This window comes from Hoplias malabaricus, chromosome 6, assembly GCF_029633855.1.
Source record: "Hoplias malabaricus isolate fHopMal1 chromosome 6, fHopMal1.hap1, whole genome shotgun sequence".
Lineage (NCBI taxonomy): Eukaryota > Metazoa > Chordata > Actinopteri > Characiformes > Erythrinidae > Hoplias > Hoplias malabaricus.
This window is the reverse complement of record NC_089805.1, coordinates 6,129,827-6,142,060: the sequence shown is the minus strand read 5'-3', so window position 1 is coordinate 6,142,060 and position 12,234 is coordinate 6,129,827. Positions and strand designations below refer to the sequence as shown.

The 12,234-nt window shown below is 40.3% G+C and overlaps 1 protein-coding gene across 4 annotated transcripts; it reads left to right on the top strand.

Moving 5' to 3' along the window:
* Positions 1-65: 65 nt before the first annotated feature.
* LOC136700409 (nuclear autoantigen Sp-100-like) lies at positions 66-11,469 on the top strand. Of its 4 annotated transcripts, none has more exons than XR_010803745.1 (11): positions 66-199; positions 4,050-4,324; positions 4,498-4,605; positions 5,133-5,263; positions 5,439-5,492; positions 5,746-5,788; positions 6,829-6,954; positions 7,350-7,483; positions 9,757-9,813; positions 10,174-10,307; positions 10,632-11,469. XR_010803745.1 is itself a non-coding variant. In XM_066675753.1 (10 exons), the coding sequence occupies exons 2-10, from the start codon at positions 4,060-4,062 to the stop codon at positions 10,225-10,227; spliced, it is 1,086 nt and encodes a 361-aa protein (XP_066531850.1). In that variant the 5' UTR covers positions 66-199; positions 4,050-4,059; the 3' UTR covers positions 10,228-11,469. The 4 variants fall into 4 exon arrangements, 1 of the variants encoding a protein (XP_066531850.1); XR_010803744.1 differs by having other exon boundaries at positions 10,063-10,307; XR_010803743.1 differs by having other exon boundaries at positions 10,060-10,307.
* Positions 11,470-12,234: the final 765 nt, after the last annotated feature.

The window sequence follows — 12,234 nt, the reverse complement described above, 5'->3', positions numbered from 1 at the left end:
TAGCTGTTTGGCAAGCACTCCCAGTTTAAGTTATGTGTAACTCAAAGACAAAAGGAAAGTGAAACGTACCAGTATGTTGCAGGTGAAGCTAGAGTTTCGACAGCTGAGAGAATTAGTGGGAGTCCACTCAGCTGGGACTTGTATAAGGTACAAATCTGTTTAGGTGAGTGACTAAGAAAAGAACTGGACATTTTGCAAGGTGAGCAAATCTTTCACATAATATCATAATCCTCTCATTTGAAAACCTTATTTTTTTGCTCGGTTTTCAAATAAAACTCCTGCTGTAATACTGTTGGCTTTTACATTTATCACATTTCTTTACTCAGACTGCTTCCACCGTGACCCGGACCCGGATAAGCGGTGGACAATAGACGGATAGATTTATGACAGTAGTTTATGTGATATTTCTGTATTCAATGCGAAAAGGATGAGCCAAAGTAATTTAAAAAAGGGTTTAAAGCCACTGAAATTCATATTTGCTTTTCTGAAATATATTTCACTTCCATTTCAGTGTTGTGTAAAAGATAGATAAAACATATTGAAAGATGACGTGTCACTTTAGGATGTGTAAAATAATTTTGACAAAGAAAATCAACCACATTTGACATGGAATGTCGAAAAATATCCCAATGTGTTCACATATATAGCAAAAACACTTCCAGCCCAAAAAAATCAGTCAGGAAAATAAATCCCTTAAAACATGTATGTTTTTAAAGATGACATAACCTGCAGAGACTGTATATAAATCCTGCCAGTTTTGATTTATTAGCAGAAAGCACTCCCTGTAATGGAATGTGAAATGTACCAGGATGTTGTTTGGCAAGTGTAGAGGTTGGACAATGCGAGGATTAGTGAGTGTCACTGTCAACGGCTCGAGGCAAGTGGGCGGGGAACGGCTCGCTGATAGCAGTAACTAACTACAGTGTAGTTTACAGTGTAGTTAGTTTAGTTCATTAAGCCAGAAACGCAGCCGATTATCGCTGGTTTCACCCCTGCGCCCAGCTCCAGCGTTAGGGACCGTCGCACAATTACTAGAATAACGGTATAGTGTTTAATGTTAATATACAAATATTAATCCCTTTCCAGCCCTGTGAAGGACTGGCGCCCCCTCCAGGGTGTGTTCCCGCCTTGCGCCCAATGATTCCAGGTAGGCTCTGGACCCACCATGACCCTGAATTGGATAAGGGTTACAGATAATGAATGAATAATCCCTTTCCAAATATTAATCTCTTTCCTCTTTACTTTTGTTTCTGGCTTAATCTCAGCAAGGACAGTTTAGTAAATAAAGGTTATGGATGTCATATTTGGTTTTCTTTGTTACATTAGGAATCTGCAACTGTACCGATGAATATACGTTTGGTAACTGGCGAAAAAAAGCGTGAAACCAAATTTACCGCAGTCTCTCTCTGTAGCTCCACTCCTAACATTTATTGAAGCTAATTTCGTGTTCTCTCTCTCTCTCTCTCTCTCTCTCTCTCTCTCCTCCACTCATACTATGGAATCAGATTTGTGGCAAAAAGAATCGCACAAAATTTTTTTTCTCAAACGTAAAATGTATATCTTGCAAACAAAATATCCAGCTCTGACCTTTGTGCTCCATGACTTTTGTGCGTGACGTCTGAGTTCTGCGCGTGCTCTCTGAGTTTTGTGCACCAGCTGCACGAGCTCTGTGCGTGTGCTCTGAGTTCTGTGCGCCTGATCCCTAAGTTTTGCAGCAGTTTTGGCACAAAGCTCTCGCGTGGGCGGGACTTCTCAGGGGTGCTTTCCAATTGGCTAATGAGTGTAACGTTGTTCACGACTCTGAGTGCAGCAAGCGTGTGTATTCAGCTTTGGGACTCCGCGTTTGCAGAATAAAACGCATATGAACATTTACGTTGCTGAATAGCTCTGATATTTAATTAATTTCCTCTTTCATAATGTTTAAACAGATAGTTCTTTTTGCTTGAACTGTATAGTGTTAGAACATTTTGACTTCTTGATTATCAATATTAGTATTAATAATCATCGTTATTATTAATAATTCATTCATTATCTGTAACCGCTTATCCAATTCAGGGTCGCGGTGGGTCCAGAGCCTACCTGGAATCATTGGGCGCAAGGCGGGGATACACCCTGGAGGGGGCGCCATTCCTTCACAGGGCAACAGAGACACACACACACACACACATTCACTTACACACTCACACCTACGGACACTTTGGAGTCACCAATCCACCTACCAACGTGTGTTTTTGGACTGTGGGAGGACCCGGAGGAAACCCACGTGGACACAGGGAGAACACACTGGAGCTGTGTGACTGCGACACTACCTGCTGTGCCACCTGCCCTATTAATAATTCATTATTGTTAATAATGATTAATGATTTATTAATCATTCACATTTCCTCTCAAAATCCAAAAATGACTTTGCAGAAGTTTGATACTACTTTATTAAATTTGTATTCATTAAAGAACTCAGAGCTCACTCACAAAAGTCATGGAGCACAAAGGTCAGAGCTGGATATTTAGTTTGCAAGTTATAAGCTTTACGTTTGAGATAAATTTTTTTGTGCGATTCTTTTTGGCACAAATCTGATTCCATACACTCCTAACATTTATTGAAGCTAAATTTGTGTTCATTTTAGCCAGGTCTGCACCGCCAACGACTCCCAAGTTCACAACAAAACAATTCATCAACGGATTTGCGTACAGGAGGGTCAAAAGACTTTTTGAGGCAAAGGGTGTACGTGGAGAAATTAAAAAACACAAAGCGCTTACATTTTTTCTGAAGTTGATAGAGGACCTGTGGACTGCGCATGCGTAGAACTAATTTATCAGTGGGCCTTGCGCCCAATGATTCCAGGTAGGCTCTGGACCCACCGCGACCTTGAACTGGATAAGGGTTACAGATAATGAATGAATGAATGAAAGGAAATGCATTATATTGAAAAACATTGACCATTCAAAATAAAAAAATAAGTGAATAATAACATTTTAAATATGGTTTGGAAATGTTAATGGGAAACAATGAAAATCTTGTTTTTACACTATTAAACAAAACAATTGTGGCAAGCTATGAGTAACAAAATGGGAAATAAAACTAAAATGTACCAGCACGTTGACAAGTCAGGGTGAAGGCTGGAGACAAAGGGAGGAGAAACAGAACAAAACTCTGTCTCTGCTGAATGTCAATGGGACTCTACAGAAGGCATCCTATAATCTGCCATTCACCTCTCCCTTACCCACCTGGGTAGAAAGGACAAATATATGAGACAGGCTGTAATTCAGCATTCAACCCATCTGTCTTACTGCAGTGTATTGGGAAGCTGAGCATACTAGGCCTGAAAATCTCTCCCTCTCTCTCTCGCTCTAAGATGGCAAAAAAAGACAGATGTTGGCTGATTCAGACTCTGATTTAACCGATGTGTATGACCTTTATTTAGTGTGACCAGACGTCCCCTTTTACCCGGACATGTCCTCTTATTTAGACTTAAAAAATGTCCGGGCGGAATTTCACAACCGTCCGGGATTTTGTTTTTCTAGAGCTTACATAGAACTTCGAGAAGTTTCGTTCACAAACTAGTCCCGCCCTCCCCTACTCCGATTGGTTCGCTTGAGTGAGAAGGGGGCGTGGTGAAGTAGCCTAAAATCTTCTGATTGGACGGTCTGACTGTAGAGCTACCGTTATTGGTCGATAACCTTCTCTGTAAACATTTAATTGGTCAGTCTGCACATTAGTAGTCCTTGTTTACGTCAGGCAATGCTCATGTACCCCCCCTCATCTCGAGCGGCTATGCCGAAACGTAAATGTAAGCTCTCGGATGAATTAAAAAAGAAATTCCCATATTTTGTGTAGCAAATAAAGGTTTAAAGGACATAAAGGCATAAACCGGCAACGAGGGGCGAGAGCTCATCACACCGGAGGCGTGGCCACTTTTTCACCATCTCAGATCTGGTCACCCTACCTTTATTACATGTTTACCTAAAACTTTATTCATATCATTATTACTTAATATTATTCGGGTGGAAATGCAACATATCTACACTGAAGATCTAATCTAATTTTTCAGGGAACTGATTATGATGGATTCAGAATCAGACACAGATGAAAACAGTGATTCTGACTGGGTGCCTGAACAGAATCAAATGAAGTCAAGAAAAAGAAGGAGGATGATGAAGATGGTTGAGACAGATACAGATTCTGACTCACTGAGTGAAAAGGATCAAAGGATTACGAGAAGTCATGCTAAGAGAAAGGAAGTAAAGAGGAGCACAATAAAGAATAATGAGCTTAGCCCTTCCCAAATTCCCATTGAGGAGACAGCCACAATGTTATCTTCAAGCAGTAAGTCAGATTTCACCTGGAATACAGGCCAATCACAATTCAATACCTTCAGTACAATTCATACTTCTCTGAGAGAAAAAAAATCATAATATATAAATAAATTATGGAAGATACACTGACAACATGCAATTTGGCATAAGCTTGTCCACCACTAATGGAAGCTTTCATTTCAGATTCCTCAGAGAGACAGAGTCTGGGGGAAAATTCCAAAAGGAAATCTATGATTTCAGTCACATGTGGACATAAAAAAGGCATGCTGTGCAAGGAGAAGTTTGATAAAAGTAAGTTTTAACTTAAGCAGGTAGCATCGCTTTCACACAGCTCCAGGGTCCTGGGGTTGTGGGTTCGAGTCCTGCTCCGGGTGACTGGCTGTGAGGAGTTTAGTGTGTTCTCCCCATGTTCACCCCGATTTCCTCCCACAGTCCTAAAACACACATTGGTAGATTGGTGGATTGGTGACTCAAAAGTGTCCATATGTGTGAGTGTGTGTCATCTTGCGAAGGACTGGTGCCCCCTCCAGGGTGTGTTCCTGCCTTGCACCAAGTGATTCCTTGTAGGCTCCAGACCCACCATGACCCTGAATTGGATGTGCTCCACTATGGCACAATATGACCACATTTATCTGCTAAAGTGAAGGATTTGGGATGGCCCATTTTGTTGTGTTGTGCTCTGCTGGTCATTTAAAAACTACACTTTTATACATTCACAATTATTAAACTTTATTTAATAGGTGTAAAGAATGCACATTTTTCATTGTGAATCACAAGCACATCTGCATTAACTACAATAACTGACCCCTTCTATGCAGGTGAACCATGTATCCTCTCAGGTGAAGAATGGTTCACTCCCCCAGAGTTTGAGAAGCTGGGGGGAAGAGAGAGATGCAAAAAATGGAAAACAAGCATTCTTGGCAAAATTAATTTACAAACACTCATAAAGGTAAAAGTTTTATACTCAGTCAATAAACACACACACACACAGTCCCCATTTCTTGAAACAAAAAAAAAACAAGAATCTGTGATTTGTCCATGCTTTTTAAAATATTTTGTAAATATTAAAACCTTTTAAGTTTGATGCCTGAATTTTTACTGTCCCTTCTAACTTCTTTGTGTAGGTGGGCTTACTTCCTTCATCATCATTTAAACAAAGAAAGACAACGGATGGAGAGGTACTTGTGTGATTTTTTTCTTTAAATTTTTGAAAGGAGGATACAACCAATATATACATTGGTGTTTCTGGTTAAATACATTTTTTGCGGCTTTTCAAAGTGAAAATAAGTATAGTGTATGTGCAATATATTATATTATATTAAAAATGAAATTCAATCTAAATGTCTGAAAAAATAATCACGATATGATCACCATCCCTATGCATTCATTTATATTAAGTCTGATACAACATTTAAATTTTTCTTGGTTTAGCCAGAGTGCAGGAGCGCACTGCTTCCATCCAGCTGTGTTCCAAGTGAGTATCTTAATAATATACTTCAGCAAAGAGTCAACAAGACAATCACTAACTAGTTCTCTTTACACAGGGAACTGTTGACACTGTTTGAGCAACGAGCCTTCAAGGCTAAGCACCACTTAATGGACCTCCATGAATATTTCACATTATTGTAGTTACTGACATATATAAGTGTGAATTAAAATGAAAATAGCAGCTTAATTTGCTTTAAAACGGACAATTTTATTAAATTGACGGAAAAACCCGAGCTCGCTACGGAAATTCTTGAACGCAACCGTGACGTCACTGGTGGACAACAGCTGAACAACGCCGCGGAAAAACACCATTATGACTGACTGTTATGACAGTATCTAGCTAAATAACCAACATTATTCATGACAATAGCCTAGCAATAAGCTAAACTCAAATGTAGAGGTACCGTTATTCTTGTAAATGTGATCGAAGTCGAACTCGAATTCATCCGACACTATAAACCTCCGTAATGCAGCTACGTAGCCGAGTACTGGGGGGGGGGGACGACCAACGGTCGTTTAAACCTTATTCCTTGAATTAGTAAGAAATAACGTTTTCTGACTATCAATAAACACAAGTTAGGAACTCAAATTCCACTGTATTTATTTGGTTGACACTTTTATAGAGCTGGTGCTTAGCCTTTAATATTTTTCATAAAAATATGTTTTTTTATGGTACTCTACTAATTTGCTAACATTTTGCCTCTCCTCACTATTTTACTGTACAGTTTAATACAGTTTAATATTATGAGGAAAAACATAACAAAAATCTTTGCACAAGCCTCATTTTGTTTTCTTTGTGTGTGTGTTTTTTTTGTGTGGTTTTTTCCAAATATAGACTTAACAAATAAGCAATGAATGATCAATGCGTTTAAAAATGAACAGAAATGTTATTACTTTAGAGCTTTAGAGAATGTGTTTGTTTTACTGTGAAAATCTATTAAATATCATTTGAGCAAGGCACCCACAATAGAGCACATTTATTTATTAGAAAAGTGGAAAAACATCAGTGTCTTCCTTCATGTGCAGTTGGTTCCAGCTCGCACAGTGTGACCAGAATTAAAGTTGAGGAAGATCGTAATGATGAAGATGGCTCTTTTCCAGTCACTTGTTGTAAAGGGCAAGGAACTCTATACAAACATCTCTTTGCAACAGGTATATGCTGGTGTTTTTGTGTCTAATGTTAAACGCCTGCTTTAATATCAATCCAATATCAAACATAGTATAGCATTTTTAAAATTTTACTTTTTTAATTATCTATTGTTTAAATTATATATTTTGACATTCATCTTGTATCATCCTGCTGTCCTGTACAGGGTATAGTTTTATGCTAAACATTTTGTTTTATTGTTATTGGGAATAATTAAAACATAAAATATGGCATGTGCAAACAGTATTACTACATTTTTTTTATTTTAGACCTAATATTTTAAATAAACAGAAACTGTAAACCCACAGTGAACAGATGAGGTCTGTCTGAGCCATGCAAAGGATGGAAATTATTGTGCAGTGCAGCGTTGTGGGTCTTTTAACTAATGCTTGCATCACAGGCAGTTGGGGTCACTGCATCAGAACAGAAGATTCCTGGTTGACCCCTCAGCAGTTCCTCAGTCAGAACAAAGAGCATGGAAACTGGAAACAAGACATTTACAGCCATGGAAAACCACTACAAGCTCTCATGGAGGTGAAGAGCAGTTATAGTGTTCTGTGATTTCGCTTGGGTTGCAGCTATGCTTGTTAAAATTGTTGAACTAATTATGCCTTTAGGGTGGCCCGGTGGCTCAGCAGGTAGTGTCACAGTCACACAGCTCCAGGGACCTGGAGGTTGTGGGTTCGATTCCCACTCCGGGTGACTGTGAGAAGTGTGGTGTGTTTTCCCTGTGTCTGCGTGGGTTTCCTCCGGGTGACTGTCTGTGAGGAGTGTGGTGTGTTCTCCCTGTATCTTTGTGGGTTTCCTCCGGGTGACTGTCTGTGAGGAGTGTGGTGGGTTCTCCTTGTATCTTTGTGGGTTTCCTCCGGGTGACCGTCTGTGAGGAGTGTGGTGGGTTCTCCTTGTATCTTTGTGGGTTTCCTCCGGGTGACCGTCTGTGAGGAGTGTGGTGGGTTCTCCCTGTATCTTTGTGGGTTTCCTCCGGGTGACTGTCTGTGAGGAGTGTGGTGTGTTCTCCCTGTATCTTTGTGGGTTTCCTCCGGGTGACTGTCTGTGAGGAGTGTGGTGGGTTCTCCTTGTATCTTTGTTGGTTTCCTCCGGGTGACTGTCTGTGAGGAGTGTGGTGGGTTCTCCCTGTATCTTTGTGGGTTTCCTCCGGGTGACCGTCTGTGAGGAGTGTGGTGTGTTCACCCTGTATCTTTGTGGGTTTCCTCCGGGTGACTGTCTGTGAGGAGTGTGGTGGGTTCTCCTTGTATCTTTGTGGGTTTCCTCCGGGTGACCGTCTGTGAGAAGTGTGGTGTGTTCACCCTGTGTCCGCGTGGGTTTCCTCCAGGTGACTGTCTGTGAGGAGTGTGGTGTGTTCTCCCTGTATCTTTGTGGGTTTCCTCCGGGTGACCGTCTGTGAGGAGTGTGGTGGGTTCTCCCTGTATCTTTGTGGGTTTCCTCCGGGTGACCGTCTGTGAGAAGTGTGGTGTGTTCACCCTGTGTCCGCGTGGGTTTCCTCCGGGTGACTGTCTGTGAGGAGTGTGGTGTGTTCTCCCTGTATCTTTGTGGGTTTCCTCCGGGTGACTGTCTGTGAGGAGTGTGGTGTGTTCTCCTTGTATCTTTGTTGGTTTCCTCCGGGTGACTGTCTGTGAGGAGTGTGGTGGGTTCTCCCTGTATCTTTGTGGGTTTCCTCCGGGTGACCGTCTGTGAGGAGTGTGGTGTGTTCACCCTGTATCTTTGTGGGTTTCCTCCGGGTGACTGTCTGTGAGGAGTGTGGTGGGTTCTCCTTGTATCTTTGTGGGTTTCCTCCGGGTGACCGTCTGTGAGAAGTGTGGTGTGTTCACCCTGTGTCCGCGTGGGTTTCCTCCAGGTGACTGTCTGTGAGGAGTGTGGTGTGTTCTCCCTGTATCTTTGTGGGTTTCCTCCGGGTGACTGTCTGTGAGGAGTGTGGTGGGTTCTCCTTGTATCTTTGTTGGTTTCCTCCGGGTGACTGTCTGTGAGGAGTGTGGTGGGTTCTCCCTGTATCTTTGTGGGTTTCCTCCGGGTGACTGTTTGTGAGGAGTGTGGTGGGTTCTCCCTGTATCTTTGTGGGTTTCCTCCGGGTGACCGTCTGTGAGGAGTGTGGTGTGTTCACCCTGTGTCCGCGTGGGTTTCCTCCGGGTGCTTCGGTTTGGACCGTGCTCCCACGGTCCAAAAACACACGTTGGTAGGTGGATTGGTGACTCAAAAGTGTCCGTAGGTGTGAGTGAATGTGTGTGTGTGTCTGTGTTGCCCTGTGAAGGACTGGCGCCCACTCCAGGGTGTATTCCCGCCCTGCGCCCAATGATTCCAGGTAGGCTCTGGACCCACCGCGACCCTGAATTGGATAAGCGCTTACAGAGAATGAATGAATGAATGAATAATTATGCCATTACACGTTTATTATGCCCTCATTGTACCACCAAGAAATAGTAAACATTATTAGCATTATTATTATTATTATTATTATAACAATTTATTTAAACATTTTTCTAAAAATGTAACTCACATGTGGAAGTTTTATACAGTCTAATTGATTTGTACTCCCTGAATCAACCAGTTTATTTTCCAAATACTGGGTTCCCAACATGGGAATGGCCATATTCAAAATGGGTTTGGCACAAATTTCACTGTTACTCCTTTAAGTGGAAACTAACGTGACTTATTTCCAAATATATCTTTAATGCATAACTAATCATAACAAACCCAAATGTGTGGATATTTATTGTATTTTTCTGGAACTGTAGATTCAGATGATTAATTTGGATCAGATATGTGTCATTACATGTTTTCTTTCTTTCCAGGAGGGGGTCTTAATAAATCAAAAAGATAAATATTCAGACTACAGAGAAGAAAACCTGGTATGTCCAGCATATGTCTGTTCATCAGAGCAAGTACACTGTCACACAAAGTTCTAAATAAGAAATTTAATGATTTTATTTTTTGTACTGCAACCTGTAAGTGTAACCACTTTCTGTAAGTGTAAAATATGTCACAAATAATTGGATTTCAATTTCCCATTATTGGAAACTTTTATGTTTACATATATCTGTGTGTGTGTGTGTGTGTGTGTGTGCATGTGTGTCTGTGTTTCTTCTTAACCTCAGCAGAACGAGAATAATGATGATGTGTGCTTCAAGTCTCACTCCGGTGATAAACTGCTGGGTTGTGATGAATTTCCTCAAGTTTTCCGTTTTCTCTGCCATAATCCTCCCTTGCAGGAAAACACTCTGGGGTGTGAGAGAGAGAGAGAAGACAAGACAGCTTTATGTTGAACATACAGAAAAACAGCAATTGCCATCCTAAGTGCTTCACAATATAAAGAAAATAAAAGCAATAAGAAGAATCCGATTGAGTGAGTGAGCAGTGAGAGAGATTCTCAAATGTTTCCTACTCAAAAAGTGTAATTAATAAATACAATTATAATGAGTTGGGAGCAAGGTAATAGAAGGGTAATAGAAAAAAGATGGTTTTTATTATTTTTTAGTGTAACAGCAATGCATCATCATTCTAACATATATACTCTCACTCCAGCCAGCTGACAATCTCATTTCAGTCACTTCATTATATTTGGCATATTATATTTGGCAACCTTCTCAGTACAGTTTCTGTGTATTTATTCAGTCATGTGTTTTTTGCTATTTTTTAATTCATTAATGTCTTCTTTGGGTTTATACAGTGATCAGCAGTGGTTCTGCTCATTTTGCCTAGCAGCAAGAAATCTGAGCACATGTGACACAAGTGCCTCTGCTTCATTTGGGGATAAGAACTACAACTCCCAGAAACTTTTGAGAAGTCATAAGACTCAGAGAGACTCTCCGAAGTATTGATTTGTTTCACCTGTTTCACTTATTTCTCAAGCAGTTTAATTTTTATGTTTCATCTCCATTTTCAGGTTTATCCCTTTCACTTTTTTACTGTTTTTTGAGGTTTGTTCAGCACTCGTCTGCCTTGTGTTCTTGTGTCAACATGTACCATCAAAAAATGTCTTGAATTGATGTTCTTTTCTGTATCTGTTGAATATCATTGTTGTCACAACAAAACACACAAGAATCTCATAAAATCAAAAGAAAAACATTCCCACTTTTAAGAAAATGAATATATGTATTATACAACTTGTACAAATGTGTTCTCCCTGTGTCTGCGTGGGTTTCCTCCCACAGTCCAAAAACACACGTTGGTAGGTGGATTGGCGACTCAAAAGTGTTCGTAGGTGTGAGTGTGTGAGTGAATGTGTGAGTGTGTGTTGCCCTGTGAAGGACTCGCGCCCCCTCCAGGGTGTATTCCTGCCTTGCGCCCAATGATTCCAGGTAGGCTCTGGACCCACCGCGACCCTGAACTGGATAAGGGTTACAGATAATGGATGGATGGAACTTGTACAAATAACTTGTACATTAATATCAAAATGAGAATATATATATATAAAACAATTGTTTTTTGGATATTGTGTATTTCAGTTTTACCTTTTAGTTTTTTTATTTAACCATAAATTTGGTGAAATGTTTACTGTGAATAGGTTTACCATGAATTGAACATTTACTGTTTGTTCCTATTGATCTAAATCACAAGACTATTAATAAATCCTGTGTGAACAAAAACATCAACAGATTTCAGTTACTGACTCTGATTTTACAAGCTTCAAAAAGATTTATAATTTCATTTTTTTATTAGTGAAATGACAATTTCTCAGACTTCACCATTTAATATGATTTTGTGTTTAGTTTAAACATTTTTCAAATGCATTCATCTTCAACTTCAATTATTGTCAAGGGTTTAGGACACAAAACAGAATATCGCTTCATCTACACGGTGGTGTGGTGTCTAGGAGTTAGTGTTCTTAGTGATGACACATGTTTTATCAAGATTGGTTGATATAGTCTTCCCTGACCACCCAAAAAATGCTCAGAATAAGATTCAATAAACACAGAAATCAGAGTCATCTGTTCATAAAGCAACTTTTGTCTTACAAAAGGGCAATCCAACTATGCCTGGACTATATCTGCACACCTGGAAGGTGAGAATATGGATCTCAAACGACAAGGATTTGGAAGAAGGGTACAGGCACCAAAAAGCGTAAAGTGGGAAGAACATTATCGCTTCAAACTGATTAATGAAATATCACTAACCTCGCATTGCCAGACTATTCTGAGAGTCTGGTGTCTTTCACCATTCAGTGTGGACAAGATCTACCTACTACTGCAGGATAAGGAAATTGACTAACAATAGGACCAATCACGTCTGCCATTTTGGTATGAAATGTGAAGGTGGCAGAATGCAACTGG